The sequence below is a fragment of the Chrysemys picta genome, chromosome 2 (genome assembly GCF_011386835.1).
Source record: "Chrysemys picta bellii isolate R12L10 chromosome 2, ASM1138683v2, whole genome shotgun sequence".
In the NCBI taxonomy this organism is placed as follows: Eukaryota; Metazoa; Chordata; order Testudines; family Emydidae; genus Chrysemys; species Chrysemys picta.
The window spans coordinates 169,539,707-169,556,900 of record NC_088792.1 but is presented as its reverse complement, the minus strand read 5'-3'; the positions used below and the strand labels follow the sequence as shown (position 1 = coordinate 169,556,900).

The following is a 17,194-nucleotide window of genomic DNA, read 5'->3' as shown; positions in this document are numbered from 1 at the left end:
ATGATTGTGCAATTTATCATGCATTTTTGACCTCTTCTCTTACCCAGTAACCCATCTCCCCCAGCACTGTATTCTAACATTTGAACCCCATGAACAGCTTCAAATAAGCATTATTTTAACAAACAAAAACAAATAAACAAATAAAAAGCAACCTAACAGAAATACTTCCTCTTTCTCCACCAAAATGAATCCAGCCCAAGACTCAGGTCTAGCAAGATTTAATACTGGATCAGTGACAGGTTTAAAGTTCAACATTTGGCAACCTGGCAGAGAGCCAGAAACAAGTGATTTAAACCAGTGAAAAGGAGAAGTTCCCAGATTCCCACTGGGATATGCAACATGGCTTCAGAGGAGCCTTAATTACAACGAAATTAAGCAAAAATTCTAGCATCCATAAAAAAAAAAGGTCAAGTAAGAAGCATAGAGAGAGTACACAGCAGTGTGGGTATCTTGTTTTTATTAGCGCACAGAATGACTTGCAGAACTCACTCCTGCTTTTGCCACCTACGAGTACAGCAGACACCCCATTGTTAATTATTGCTTTTATAACGTTTAAGACACTTCAAAACCCTTATTTATAGTGATTGATTCTTCACTGTAATTGGATGTAGCTGCTGAGATATTGTTTATGTGGAATATTTCTTTTAGGAAAGCATCTTGGCACTCCTGCTGCTGGCAATGTAATTCTTTCAATATATAGCATGTGATAAAAGCACCACGTGCACAGGTACTGTAGAGTGAAATTTAGATCAGTTTCCATTCCCCTGCTCACGTCTCTCTTTTTGTTTCCTCCTTTTGTTCCCTCCTTTTGTTCCCTTTCCTCCTTTCTAGTCTCCAGTGCTTTGCTATCCTTTTCTCACTTGGACCTTGCACCATCTGACCTTATGGGTCTTGTTGCTTGGAATTGCCTCCTTTCCTTTTGTGCCAGATAAGCTCCTTCTCTTGATTAAAGGACACTTATTTCCACATGACCCACTTGTTTTGAGTTTGAACCATATTCTGGTGCATTATTTCTGTGGCTTTAAACTGTATGAGCTGCATCTGAATTGGACTGTAAGATCCTTAAGTCAAAGACGATGTCTTTGGGTACGCTTGTATGGGGCTGAATGCCATTAGTGTCTGATGCCACTAATAAATAATAATAATCCTGAGGCAAATTAAGGGTCCAGTCCTGCAAACATAGTGCTTTTGTCTCATTGTTCCCTTGTGCTCCCCTGTCTGTCTCCTGTTGTCTCTGAGGTTTTACTTACATTGTAAGATTCTCTTTGGGGCAGAAATAATCTTTTTTGTTCTGTTTGTATAGCGCCTAGCACAAATGGGTTCTGGGCCATCATCAGAGCTCCTACCGCAATATAAATGAATAATAATCATTATAGTTCTTACTATTGCACCCCCATGATACTTTCCCCCTGAATAATTAGCATTCAGGGCTGTGTACATTCCTGGCAAGATGTTAGGTAGTCCCATGAATGTAGTAAAACAGCCCTGGCCAGCCCAGTGGCTGAATGACAGTGCTGTTCACTATCTTGTGGACAATGTTCTAACATGTTCTTGCAATCTATTGAATTTCTGACATTACGTTAAAATGGTTGTATGTGGTAAAATGCCAAGCTATCACCAACTAAGAATTGTGACTTCACTGCAGGATCGTGCAAGAGATAAAGGCTGTGAATGAATAAATTCTTATTCATAACCATCTGTGAACATGGCATACAATTGGTCGAGTCATTTGGTTTTTGTGCAAAAAGTTCTTTTCTTCCTTGTTTGCTCCAGTTTGAAAGTTCCTCTTTTGATGGGAGACTTAAAATCACTGAACTGCTAAACGAGGACAGTCTTTAATTTTAAGGAAGGATATGGAAATTTATTTTAGAACATAGAGCCAAAGGGTAGAGAATCATTTTTTAAAATTAAACAGCATGAATGGACAGGCAACCTATACAGATAACTCTTCAGTGGTTCCTCTTATGGTTGGAATCAGCACTAAGAGCTGGTTATTTAGTTACCTATTATAAAACAGGGGAGCTATACATAACACAGGTGCTATTGTTACATTTCCAGTATATTCTCACCACAGCAATTCTTCTGTCTATATACTCGCATTGTGACAATCAACACTCCGTTCTATGGTGGCGTCCTAGTATTTAAAAAGCCTTGCTACCGTCTTCTCTTATTTACACTTCCAGTGAGGTAAACAGTAAAATCACGCCAAATTTCTTACATGCATCTCAAATCAAATGGCAACCTAGCCACATAATGGGGTGTGAGTGTGACCTTTGTCCTAGGGTAGAAGGGACTTGTATCAGATTATGCCGTAGAGCATGTCATTTGGGGTGCAAGAGAAGATAAAAAGCTAAATGAGCGCAGCTGGGGAAAGGAGCTTTTATTTTAGATTGTGTTTGGGAAGTCTTAATCCAGGAGTTCTCAAACTGGGGGTCGGGACCCCTCAGGGGGTCACAAGGTTCATACATGGGGGGTTGTGAGCTGTCAGCCTCCACCCCAAACCCCGCTTTGCCTCCAGCATTTATAATGGTGTTAAATACATAAACGTGTTTTTAATTTATAAGGAGGGGTCGCATTCAGAGGCTATGTGAAAGGGGTCACCAGTACAAAAAGTCTGAGAACCACTGTCTTAGTCCTTGGTATTTCCAGCTAAGGAGAACTTCTAGTTGTGAGGCAGGATGAAGCTATACTTTCAAACTGACAGAAGAATTTGTATAGAAGTCTTCCCTGTCAAACTGGGGGTTAGAACCTTTTTTTTTTAACTGGGTTGGATATTGCACATCTATATTTGAAAGGGGTACCTTTTGTGAGCAATCCCAGTGTAGCCAATGGGGCTACTCACGGAAGGGTCTGCAGGAGGATTGTACCTGAGCGCCAAACTGTACATAAGCTTTTTTTGCCTGGGGGAATCTACCTACTTTACTGATAGGGCCCTATCAGTGTAGTACCTGACCACCTCACAGTCCTTAATGGATTTATCCTCATAACACCCATGAGGTAGGGATGTGTGATTAGTCCTTTTTACAGCTTGGGGACAGGGGTACAGAGAGACCAAGTTACTTGCCCAAAGTCACGCAAGTAGTTTGTGGCAGAATGGGGAACTGAACCCAGGTGTCTGGAGTCCCAAGCAATCACCAGGCCATCTTTTCTCTCTGCCAATAATAATTCTGTACATATAAATGCTGATTATTCTGATAATACACAGTATTGGTGTGTATAGAAAGAGGGTCAAATTTCCAAAGGTGGTTGTACATAATCTTACAAATATCAAATAAAAATAAATAAAAACAATCTGGAAATCTAATCTGAAATAAATTCAACAAACTCAGTCATTCCTTTGCCATTATCAGTATTGGTGAATCTTTTCACTGGACCTTATGGACAGATGAAAATTAACATTTAAGAGAAGTCATATTTTTAAAAGATTTTTCATATTTTTAATTATTGGATAAACACAAGTTTTTTGCTGTAGTCCTTAAATGTAATCCAGTCTGCCTGTTCAAATAGGTATCATCTCAGAACTGTGTCCATCTCTAATGATGGACAGCACATAGGATTAAGAAACATTTCCCTCTGGTTTTCATAAGGCCCCGATTCTGCAAAGCACTTCAGCACATGCTTAGCTTTAAGCACATGATTAGTCTCATTGACTTCACTGGGAGAATGGACGTGCTCAAAGGTAAGCATACATATAAGTGCTTGCAGGCTCTAATGAATCTGCTTTAATGAATCACGGCTATAAAGCTGAACTGTGTTAGTCAGACATTTAAAAGCACACACAGGTGCTTCTGAAGGGGAGACTAACAGAATTCAAATTCCTGCCTTCAGGCTTAAAGAAATATTTATTTTTAGTACTGTTGAGCAATCTGATGGCAACAGAAATTGTGTGTCATAGGTGCTAAAATTACTTTCTCGCCCAAATGAATATTCAGACAGACATATCAGAGAGAGAGGATAGAATTGCATGGGCCCCTTTACTTCAAAAGAAAAAAATCTGGAAGAACAAGCTAGGGGGTTTCCAGTATTTTTTTTAAATGTCATTTCTTTCAAAAACCTGAGACTCACTGTGGATTGTGTGTGATATTCTCAGATTTGTGAAGCTAACATTTGTTTAAAGTGTAGTTATAGATAGTGGGTAACTATTTAAAAATGGCACCTTCTTACTCAATATATCTGCTTCCAAAGGGTCTTCAAGTCATAGCTGACCATTTTACTGACCAAATCACATTTTTACTTCTTTTTAGAATGCAGACCTAATGTAGAAACGTGAGCAATGTTGTATCCTGTCTCACACAACATCAACTGATTTTTAAAACTCATGAGCTTGGTATTAATAGTGACATTAAAAGCATGAGAAACTGTTTGATTGTCTGCCCCTCAGTTGTCCATGAAGCAGAACTCTGGTGATTCTACTGTTCTTTGGGCATGAGCGTCTTCACCCAGAGGATCAGGATTTGCCCAGTGACGTCTGACCAATAGCCATTTAAACCAGCAATCTTGTTTTCCAGCTGGGACTGGCTCTGCAATAGTTTTTTCTGTTTAAAAAATACATGTATCCCCTCTTCAGAGACAAGAAGCCATCCCTTCACATTTAAAAGTTTTGTGTCTTCCGCCCTTTTTGCCACATTGCTAATGTTGCTTAGCAGTTCCCGTCTTCCTTCAGCAACAGTTCTAAGCTGCACCACAGCAGCATTAATCTCTTGCTGTCTCACAACAAAACACAAAAGAACCAAAACCACCAGGCTGCTAGGAGGAATCTGAAACTGATAACAAATGGTTTATTTATTTTTTTAATCGGCATCCAAGTCATGTATGGCTGAACTATAGTAATATGCTAATTCAAATCATGAAGCCCTAATATGAAATCAATGGGCAACGCTGCCTTAATACAGCCTCAGGTTTCCTATTCCTCATGGAGACTGATCTGCTTGAGCAATTCTAACTAGTGATTCACTAGTCAGAAGAATTATTTTGTTGGAGGAGGCTTAAAAGCATTGGTAATTTGGTAGAGCTACTGGTCATCTCTGCCACTTTCCTGGTTCAAGGACCACTCAGCAACACCACCTGGGGAAATACTATCTTATTACTTACAGAAGACCTCAATTATATTTTTACATCATAAAGATTAAAAGGAGATGAATATTTATACTGAAAAGGCATAATCTGAGTTAGATGGACACACATGCTTCCACACAATCTTAATTGACTGCTGATAAAATCCAGTCACAAAGCACATAGATGACTCTGGGCAGTTCCAGCTTTTCACTTGAAGGGCTGTAATTCAGATTGTGAACGAAATGGTTTTTGTGATGTCAACTTTCCAGTGACCAGTAAACCACATCACATAACCACCATCAGATGGTAAAACAGAGTCAGGAAATGCAAAGGCGGAATGAAGACTGAATGCTACTTCACTCTTACAAATGAATCCTTGTAAACCTGCTAGATCTTGAAACCTTCCAGACCCAAAGTGGTAAGAAAGAACATAGGGTAAAGACTATCGTTAATAAGGAGATTTTAAAAATATCTATACATTGTTGACAGGTAATGGAGAGATGCACTGAAAAAGTCTAATTCCCTAATGACCATATTGCATACTGTAATTGTTCCTATGGGCAATTTTTAACAAGCAGCAGACAGTAAATCCAGTTATGAGGGATCACCTGACCAATGACAGAACTTTATCAACAAGAAGAACCATAAACTAATCACAAACCCTCCAGAGTTATTTCTGTTAGGCAGACTGTGCAAAAGAGCAGAAGTGGTGGCATTGACCAAACATATCTTATAATGATGTGGGAGGGCAGATAAGAAGCTTGGTAGGTTAGATTAGATAAAACAAACAATAGATTGATCAGTGTTGACATGGCTACAGTTTCTGTGAATTAACTAATCTTCCTTAAGCTCCTCAGTGGAATTAAAAACTCCCCATCATACGAGTAACATTCATCCACCATATGATTATCATCAGATAACAATCAGACAGGTGTCAATACACATGTATATATATTTAATGCTTATTTTGATTCCCTGGGTTGTTTAGGGAGTCTAAATAATATTACTTTGCCTACAGTAGTGCCCAGAACTAGATCAGGCTCCATTATGGTGGGGCACCATATACAGACATAGTCCTGCCCTGAAAAACCTAATGTTTACATAGATAAGACAAACAAATGGTGGAAAGGAAAGAGAGTTGAAGTGACTTATGAAATAACAGCACTGGAAGGGCAAAGCTGTGTATAGAACCCAGGTCTGCTGGGTCCTCCGTCTAGTGCCCTATTCACTAGAGAAGGGGATCCTATGCCAAAAACTCTTCAAAACCAACAACAAACCTTTCAGTTTCAAACGGATGGATGTCGCATGTCCTGGAGAATGCCAGAGAATGCCCAAGAAGCAAAAATGCACTCTTCTGGCTGCTTTCAGCCATAATGGTGACTAATACTCGCCAACCACACTGACATAGTAGTGTTATTTAGTAGTGCGTTAGATGCTGCGGCTGTCACTGGGCGCTGCACTCTCTCATCCAGCACACAGCCGGCTGGCTTTCTGCTTGTGCTGAGCCACACAACTCAAGTTGCTGAGGCAAACTTGTGAAGTTTCATCTCATGTGGCCAGAGCTCCTCTCATCCAAAGAGAGACAGGCACACAGGGCCAGTTCAGAGCAACCGCAAAACCTTTAGCCACTGGGAACCTCAAGGTCAAAGGGCCCACACACAGGAGCACCCTCTGCACTCCCTGCCTCACAGAGGCTGCAACCTGGCCCCTGTAGGGCTGGAAGGGAGGGGGTACATGGGGAATTCTCTCCCATCTCTGCAGTGAAGTTGGTAGGTGGGGGGTGATCAGTCAGGTCCAATGGATAAAAGTTTGGCTACAGGGCTAAGGAGAGCCAGAACAGCTGGGTGGCTAGCATTTGAGGCCCCCTCACCTCTTCAGCCCAGCTGGAGCTGCCCGATGTTCAGGTAGGGGCAAGCCTCACCTCCCTTCCAGCTAAGACTCCCCTGCCTCTCCTCTCTGAACCCTCTTCCCACTATACACACACACAACCAGAATCACCCATCCCTTTGTGTTCATTTTTATTTAAATAAAAAATTCAAACCCAAACCCAAAAATTACAGTCAGTAGCAGGACAAATCACAGTTATAAAAAGAAACTGCCTGAACCCGCTTTCTCTCTCTCTTTCACCACCCCTTCTTTTTAATGTCACTTTATTTGTTTTATCCAATTGCTACTTCAAATGTTTTGTGTTTCTCTTTAATGTTTATAAAAGGGAAGCAAAGTAAACTTTGGCTCATATTCAACAGCGATCCATATAAGGAACTTCTCACTTAAATTAGATGAGTTAAAAAGTCAGACCACTGAATGTAGGTCTCCAGCATGTAACGAAATATATCAAGATATCATCTGTGACATACTTAATTGTTTCTTGTAATTTGAGTAACACAGAAGACAAATAATGGCTGATTCATTGTGTTTCTTTATAATGTGCTGTCTAAAATCTAGAGATGTTTAAAAAGGAAGTTATAATTACAGCTGGACAGGAACCTCTCGATAAAGTGTTTTTCAGTGGAAAATGCTGATTCCATGACCCCAAAAATTTACATGGAAAAGTATCAGTTTCAAGCAAACATTCATTGGAAAGTTTTCTCAGGTCCAGAGCAGCATTTCTGGTCCAAACTAGACAGAGAGACCCACCCTAGCCTGTCCTGGTTATAATCAAACTTTTAGGCGTCTTTAGGCATTTATTTTACCCCAGAGTCCAGAAATCCTTAGGCTAACAAGGCCTAAAAATAAATACATACTAAAAGGAGACATTTGCAATTTTTTAAGAAGATGGTACATGAACTAATAAAGTTTGGGAACCATGCACTAGACCATGCTACCTGTAAGCATTTTTTCTTTTTAAAATTATTTACTTTTAATTAGACTGCTTGCAATTAAATGTCAAAGTATTTTTTTTTTAAATCTACAGATTATAAAAGCAGGGGTTAAAAAAAAAAATCACAATTTTACTAAAATGCTTTTACAGCAAAGCAACAGAGAAATGAAACTCCCAAAGCCAATATCTTGTAAAGCTTGCATGGAAAATCTATTTAAAATTTTAAAAAGTGTAAACAAAAGAACTGAAGCTCTATGTTTGCTTCTTTCCATATATAATTAATATACAATTTAGAGTGAATAACCTGATCCCTAAGACACTGCATGATCCTTAAGGTCACCTTGAAGAAGCTCCACAGAGTCATCACCTACTGTGATAGGCTCCTGCTCTGTTTTATGTATATTTACAGTATAGGTGTTGTTTTTTGCTTACTTAATCAATCTAAAGTTATGGGCTTGATGCAGGCATTACTGAGTAGAACTCCACGTCTGTGTTAAACTGGATGTCAGACTAAATGTTCATAGTGCTTTCTTCTGTTCTTAAAGTCTATAAATCTATGAATACACACAGGAAATTTAACAGAAGTTATTTGGGTGTGTTGGTTATGTACAAAAAGCAAAGATATATTTTATATGTTTATGGAAAGCTAATAAAATGCACACACACACAAAAGAAAAGAAAAGCTAAAATTAGCAATGAAGAACTCTTTTGACAAGTATGTGCTATTGAGTGATGGTAAGTATAGTGTCATATTGCTCAATAGGCTACCAGAGTGCAGTGTAATACACTAGACAATAAGAGCTTAATGTATAATCCTGCAAGCTTACCCTCACACAGCTCCTATTTGGAATTCTATGGTGAATCATTTGGGCATGCTTCTTTGGGCAGCGGTAACACAGGTATTTTCAGGGATGCAGCCATTCCTGTGGTAGATGGCTTTATAAAATGGGTGCTCCTCACACATTCAGAGGATCCTCTCTTGAAATAAACTACACAGTCTGATCATCTGGGAAAGAATTACATGATCTATAACTTCTTCCCTGTCAGAGTAACAGGCAGCACAGAGCCCAATCCTGCTGCCTTTATAAGAGTAAAGTCAGAACTGCAGTACTGAGCTCATTGGTTACTTTGGCTCATATCCTCAAAAGGTATTTAGGTGCCAAACATCAATTGATTTAATGGGAGTTAGGAGCCCAAATACCTTTGAGAATCTGGGCCTTTATTCCTTAGTAGTCATCCTAAAGAACCAAGTCTGCCATTTGCTATGCACTAAGGGCATGATGCAAAGACCAATGAAGTCAATGAAAAGATTCCCATTGACTTCAGTGAGTTTTGGATCACACCCTTTGTGTGTCAGTTTTACCACATATTCCATTACCTTAAAAATGATTTATCAGCATAGGCAGATTTAAGTCCTGAGCTCCAAAACCATTATTCCAACAATACTAGAAGATACTGAAGAACATAAAACATGCAAGAAGAAACGGTTTGCCACACCTAAATACATTCTGTACCAATCTGCAGTCATGCATGTAATTCTTTGCTGTTCGTGAACAGATCCTATTTATTTACTTTATTTATTCCACAAAGTGGTGAGGGCAAATGACATAATTTTCTTCCTGCTGATCAAGTATCTGAAACTGGTAGGGTGGGTTGAGCTATCTAGTCTGGCAAGAAAAAACTCTTTTACTGAGCTAAGGTCTTTCTCCATAGCTATACTTGAATCTTATGGATTGTCGACATGGGGCCATTCAGGAAAGTTAATTCAAATTAACTAAAGATGTGACTTTGAAGGGGATTAGTTAAACCACATTAAATCCCTGTGTGTGGATGCTGTTATTCAGAATTAAAGGTGGCCTGAATACGGTTTAGCTTAATTCACTTTGGAAGTGAACAAAGGAGCTGCAGCTGCCTGGCTCCGCTTCGAGAGCTGGACCAGGTGTTCACTGCCTAGGCCAGCTTCACTGCTCCTCCCCACAGCCCCCATCTGTGTGAGATCTGAACTGGAGGGAGGTGGGGAGATTAACTCCCTATTTTCTGGTAACTAGGCAAGGCTCCTGTCATAAATGAACTTTGCCTACTGCTGTTAAACAAATATTTAAAAAAAAAACTTGAAAGACAGGCTCATCCATTTGTCTAGAATGTGGTAGAGAATAGAATCAAGTATTAGTTATTGGGCAGTATCTAAATAGGGCTCCACCAGAGAGGGACGTGGGGAGTGAAAGTGAGTTGTCCTGGAAATTACAGCATGTGGAAAAGTTCTTGGGAGAAATGGCCTTCAACCCGGGGTAGAATTCGCACACATCCCTTCTGGGCCCCAAACTGCTCCAGTTTGAACTTATGGCAGCACTCCCATTGAATTCAGTGGGAGCAAGTTAAGGCCCTGTCCTATTATTACTACTTTCTATTTGGTTTTCGTTGCACCCACATGTCCTAAGCGCTGTGCAAACACAAAGGAAGGCAAAGTCCCCACCCTGAAGAGCTTACAGACAGAAAAGAAATATAGGAAAGGGGTGCAATATCAGCATATTATGGATCAGATCCTCAGGTGGCGTAAATCAGCATCACTCCTCTGATCTGGGCCAGAGGTTCCCATTATCAGTAAAGACATGTCACAAATAGAACCTAAATGTGGGGGAAGTGAACTAGGAGAAAACTGGAGGTTAGCATTCCCCTGCTTTGAAACTTCATGCAATCTCCTGCAGTGCAATAGAGACAGCCCAGACCAGTTGGTTTTCAGCCTTTTTTCATTTGTGAATCCCTACAAAATCTCAAATAGAGGTGCAGACACCTTTGGAAATCTTAGGCATAGTCTGTGGACCTCCAGGGGTCCGCAGACCCACAGTTGAAAACCACTGGACTAGAAGCAACATTAAGGAAAAGTGTACTATGCTACATTATTGGGCTCTCTGCCACAGCAAACCCTGTTGCTGCTGTAACTCATTAAAATCTTTGTTCTACGATGTGAGTCCCTGAACTTTGTACTTTCTACCAACTGTAGGTAAGTCATAAAAGAGGAGAGTACTGCGCTTACTGTAAACAGATTAATTTATTGTATGAAGTAAAGCTTAAGTCCATAGTGCAATTTATCTAAACTGCTTTTTAGTTTTATACTGCATGAACTGCACTCAAATATTTGCTTCTCTCACTATTTGTGCCCTTCCATTTTAAATAACTAACCATTCTCTGTGCACTAACTTTTCCAAGGAACCAATACCGGGCTGAGCATAATTAAAATTGATTGTGAACAGCAGTATCCAGAATATTATCCAGTGCCACTTGACAAACCAAGGTTCCAGAAAAAAGACAAAGTATAATCTCCAAGAAATATAGTACTGCTGAAGAAAATGATGAACCACGTGTCTGACCACAGTTCAGTATAGACAGAAAAAGATCAATCATCCTAGACATGGCATGAGATGGCCCAATGTCTCATTGTTTCCTTATGCTCCCTCACCTGTCTGTCTCCATCTACTGTCTCGTGTCTTATAGTTGGATTCTAAGTGCTCTGGGGCAAGGACCATCTTTTGTTCTGTGTTGTATGGCACCTAGCCTGTACAAATGGGTTCTTGGTCTGTGACTAGGACTCCTAAGCACAGTTGTCAACTTTCACAATAATCCCATTTCAAAACAAGGCCAAAACAAGCCAATCCCTAAGAACCCCAACACTCTATGTGACTAGATCTCCCCGGCGTGTAGTCTGGGACTGTGGTGGGCCCACTGTGCACCCCTGACTCTATCGCCCCCTTGCCCCTGCTTCCCCCACTTGCCTTCCCTGTGCCCCTGCTTGCCAGGAGCCAATAAAAAAAAAAAAGAAGCAACAAACTACAAGCCAAAAATAGTCAACAAGCAACTCCCAAGCCAATTAAGCCAAAAACAAGCCCAATTTCTGCATTTTTTTCACAGGTTTGGCATGTCTGCTCCTAAGTATTACAGCATCAGAATTTAACACCAGAAGAGACCATCATATCATGTAGGCTGACCTCCTGCACAACACAGGCATTAAACCCCTCTCAGTTATCCTTGTATTGAGCCCAATAACCTGGATTAGATTTAAGTATTACAGTGCTAAAGCATCTTTTGATAATAGTAGCCTTTTCTGCAGAGAGAATATTTTCTTCATTTCAGTTTATTCAGCTAGTTCAATTCAATGACTAGTTCATTCAAAGTTAAGAAACCAATAGGAGTTGAAAAAAAGAAAGTTTATTTTCTTCTTCCAATCTAATAATAAAAACTAGTGAAGAGTTGTGAGAGGATGAAATCTACTAATTCTAAAAATCTTGACAGACATGGTGACTAGAAACGATCAGTTCAATTCATTAAGTACAGATAATACTTTCTTTGTTTAATAAATCAGTTTTAAATGCAAAAGATATTTTGATAAACTTTTTTACTTATTTAAGGTAGTTTATTTAATTAAAAAAACAAATAAAATGCTGTTTTTGTGAATTTTTAATTGAATTTGAATTTCCATCCAAATAGAGCTTGATACAAATCACAAGTAAAAAATTAATCATCTAGTAAATAAGAAATGCATCATTCATAATTTTCTAACAGAATAAAAAGTGAAAAAATTAAGACTCTAAGGTGTAAGTTAAGCTATATAATTGCTTAAATAAATATGTACAGATATAGTGTATCCTATTGGTTAGCAAAAAAATAAGCAGTACCAAATTTAGTGTAAAGTTTATATTTCATTGCAAATCAACATGTTTTAATGGTTACCAACAAACAATCTTTCTTTCGTGAAAATAACTAAAAAGTATAAATGCAAAACATAATTAAAATCAATGATCTAAATCAAAGTTTCCTGCTTGTTGATTGAAATTATTATATTGGTGATTTAAATGACTTTGATTTCAATCAATCCATCCTGTTTCAGAGTGTGAATTCTTCATATCTCCAGCTATTTGTTTTTGCAGAGCTATTCTTGGAATTTTCTCTCTTTTGAGCTAGTGAATGATTGGAGGCGGTAATACCAGTGCAACACTAGTAGATGTATCATCACTATGGCTCAGCTGGAATTACTGTGTTTGAATTGTGCTTCACATCCTGACAGATTGATATATGGTGAAAAAAATCTTGCCTCCCACCCCAGCTACAAGATCCAGTATATTTTCATGACATGTTGCAATTATTAGAATGCTCTGTATTTTACTAACTTGTAAAGTTTGGTGTAAGCATGTTTGGTTGCATGGGGGTGAGGTGTTAGAGGAAGCTTTATATTAATGGAGAGCTGATAGAGTATTTCAAAATATGGATGGAAAATCCAGTAATCATACATTATTCTATACTTACTGTGGCTGTCCAACAATTACACTTCATGTTAATGTAAAGGTTTTAGCCTCATATGCCACACAATTATCTCCTTTATGTGAGACACTGCGGAGAGTTAGTTTAGATTTGTCACACACCCCTCTCCCGGGCCCGGGAAACTGCAAAGCAAGTAAAGTCTCTCTGATTTCCCTGCCAGTGCCCTTTTCTGAAAGTACATTTTGACCAACCAATTAATTTAATCAAAATAGCTTGTAGTGTACATCTGTGGGCTGGTCCACACTAACCCCCCACTTCGAACTAAGATACGCAACTTTAGCTACGTGAATAACGTAGCTGAAGTCGAAGTATCTTAGTTCGAACTTACCGCAGGTCCACACGCGGCAGGCAGGCTCCTCCGTCGATTCCGCGTACTCCTCTCGCGGAGCAGGAGTACCGGCGTCGACGGTGAGCACTTCCAGGATCGATCTGGGATCAATTTATCGTGTCTAGACAAGATGCGATAAATCGATCCCAGAAGATCGATTGCTTACCACCGGACCCAGAGGTAAGTATAGACGTACCTTGTAATTCGAATGGCAAAGAATCCAAAGTTTTAGACTGAGGCCTCATGGCAGCTTTGCTTTATTTTATTACTGCTTTTTCCATTATAAATACCATGGCCTTTTTGGGGTGGAGTTGGGGGGTTGAGATGGAGAGAAGGTCTACATTTTGGGCAAAAACATTTTAAAACTTCTCTAAAGCCCTCAAAATTCTGATTGCCTGGACTGAACAAACACTCCACATGGCCAGACACAGTATTAGGTATGGTATGGGAGGAGAATTCAGTTCATTGACACTCAAAAAAGGAGGCCTGGCAGTTAAACTGTATAATACTGCCAAATACATATTCCCACAATCTTTATTCCCTTATCCGAATGAGGCATTTTACAAGTATCAAGCAAATAATGGGAAAATATGAATTTTATATAAAATTCCACAAACAAGCTGCACTGATCATGTGTCAGGAAGGAAGGTACTGTATATTCTGACACAGTATAAGGCAAATGTCTTGGAAAAATTGTCTCATGGTTAAACCACAAGACTGGGAGAGAGGAGGTCTGGGTTTTGTTCCCAGTTCTGTTACAGATCTTTGGTGTGAATTTGGGCAAATTACAAATTCTCTGTGCCCATTTTCCCATCTGTGAAAAATAAAGATGCTGCTTACTTCTTAGGGGTTATAAGTCTCAATTTTTGTTTCCAAGGGTTTTGTGATCTTCAGATGGAAAGCATGATAAAAGTTTGAAATATTAACGTCTCTGAACTGTTCCCAATTGAGAGGAGTGTCATTGGTTATGGACAAAAATTTACTGGTATGTCAGACAAACCACTTCTATTATTGTCAATTATTTCTGTCAGAAAATGCCAAACAGTGTACAGAGGTTATAAAAATTAATGATTAAACAAAATTAGCACCACAGAATATTAACCTTTCCTACACTACAGCTTTTCCTGGGACTCGTATCATTTTGGATCTTTGTTATCCAACATTTTGGCCACGGAAGGTTGGGAACTATCTGACAAAGCAGCCACTAGCATGCTTAGAGTAAAGCACATGCTTAAGTGCAACAGAAAGCTTTACATGTTATAAAATCAGTGCCAAAGCATCCTCCTCTTATTTTTTGTGTGAAGTGAAAATTTGGTGGGGGAAACAAATCGGGGAGAACACACTGAATGTTCATTTTGGGGATCTGGAGCAAGTTGGGACCTACAGCAAAGGACTCCGAATTAAATGCATTTCCTGGGTTCAATTAAGCAACAATAGATATCAGGCTATAGGAAACAATCTCCTCAAAACTAAATCACTTGAGGGGAAAACAAAATTTCTTTGTGAATGATGGGGAGAGGAACTATACTGAACATCAATGAGATTTGAAAATGATACCACATTGGCAGATGTTCTGAACATCCATCAGGACAGAAAAATAATACAATAGGAGCTAGAGAGATTAGAAACATGGTCAGAAAACAGTAAAATAGATTGAACTCACAAAAGTGCAGGCTAATGCACGCATGCACGGGTAGGAAGAAACTTAGCAGCGATTCTGAAAGATACCTAAGATGTGAGAGTAGGCAGGAAATTATGCATGCGCGCGTGTGTGTGTGTGTCTATATATATATATATCAGCCAATGCAGTTTGGGCTCCATATTCAGAAGTATCAGAGCATGGAGCCGAAATGCCAGTGAGCACCTAGTATTCTCTATTAAATCACTAGATTGTAAGCTCTTTGGGGCAGGGATCATCTTTTCATTCGGTGTTTGTACAGTGCCTAGCATAGCAGAAGCACCAGTCACAGACCGGAACTCTGGGCAAGACTGCAATTCTAAGAAAATTATGCTTAAAATAAGTAGTAATAAAATATTGACAAATATAAGGAGTTCAGATCAGAGTTACAAAATTGATTCAGAAACGGCAGGAATTGACTTATGGAGGAAACACTCTATGTATATAATTATAGCTTTGCTTAAGTGATGATGAAGTTGGGACATGACCATAGTCTACCAATATTTGAAAGGTCTAAACACCAAGGAAAGAGAGGAATAATTTAGAGTGCTGCACAGAGGTATAAGTTGGAATAACAGTGACATGAAAATTTAAGCTATATGGGAAAAATTCTGATCACTCTGATATTTATAAGGCTCCTTGGCTGTGGTACACTCTCCTTAAGCGAAAAGATGGAAGTCCCACCACTGGGAACACCTAAGAGTATGTTAGACTGAACGCTAGTAGAGCTGTGGCAAGTGTTATGCTTTGTATGCCCGTGGTCACAGATTCAAATCCCACTTAGTCTATCACAGACACAGTGAATAGTCTCGGTTTTAAATAGAAAGTATGTCCCCAGGGTTGGGGTGCTAGCCTGGAACAGGGGTCAATCCCCTGCTGTATAACAAACTTGGTGCATCACCTTAGGCAGCTCACTTAATTTCTCTGTGCCTCCGGTCCCAGTCTGTGAAAGGGGCTGGTCCATACTTCACAGGGGTGTTGGGAAGATAGAACTATTAAAGCTTGTGAAGCCCTCAGATAGTATAGTAATAAGTTCCATGTAGGTATCTTAGATAGATTGTAAAGATACCATAGGGGAACAATCCTTCAGTGGTGGGAGATGGACTGGGTGGCAGAGCTTACAGATTTGTTCCATGTCTATCTACTATGATTCTATAGAATACAAAATTCCAGACAAGTGTTAGCAGCCTCTTTTGAGTAAACTCTGTTCAGTTGGGTGGAGTTTGCCTTGTTTTTTGCTACATACAAATTATAACCCTCCACAACCCCTCTGCAAATATTTTCTCACACACTGCACTGGGCAGGAGCAGGCGGGTTTCCTACAGATCTTCTGGATTCGTTTTGGGGTTTTGTTTTTAAAGGCGGGGGGAGTTGGAGGCTTGCGAGACAGGGCAAGTCAAAAAAACAACTAGGCAGCCAAACTAAGAAAAAAGGCAGGGGAAACTTCTGTTAATCCTTCTCCTTTCAGCAACAGCAGCTATGAGAAACCAAACCCTACATAAGGCTCTTTTCAGTGCACAGAGAATAAAGAACCTCTGCACAGGTCATATGCTCACTCCCCCTCACATTTTACATTGCCTTGGTAATAGAGCCTTACCTGTTTGTCAGCGATGAAAAGGCAGAGAACCAGCCAACAGCCTGCTGCTGAGATGGACATGTCCGTGTGTCTGTCTCTGCCTGCCTTTCCTGTTCCTTTTGCTGCCACTGACCAGAAATTAGATCCTCCAAACCAAATCCCCTAGCCCCAGCCACAACTGAGTGAGGCACATTTGACTTAGTTACTTCTCTTTCTTCCTTTCCTTCCTCTCAGTTACATGAGGGGAGAAAACAAACATACCAAAAAAAAAAAAAAAAAGAGTCTGGCTGTAGTCCCTAAAGCATTTCCTCAGGACTTGACATGCAGGTTTTTTTTTCTTGTTGTCCCTCCCTTTCCTCTCCCCGCCCCCCTGTTAGAAGAAGTTTAGTCATGAAGCCTGTAGTCCTTCCTCCTGCTGATAGT

The 17,194-nt window shown here is 39.7% G+C and overlaps 1 protein-coding gene across 2 annotated transcripts in view; it reads right to left on the bottom strand.

The window, feature by feature from the left end:
• Window positions 1-17,194, bottom strand: part of TNFRSF11A (TNF receptor superfamily member 11a) — a 38,338-nt gene extending 21,144 nt beyond the window's left edge. For both annotated transcript variants that reach the window (XM_005300867.4, XM_024107314.3), the window contains exon 1: window positions 16,793-17,194. In XM_005300867.4, the coding sequence (XP_005300924.2) occupies window positions 16,793-16,852 (60 nt within the window). In that variant the 5' untranslated portion in view covers window positions 16,853-17,194. The remainder of the gene's footprint in view (window positions 1-16,792) is intronic.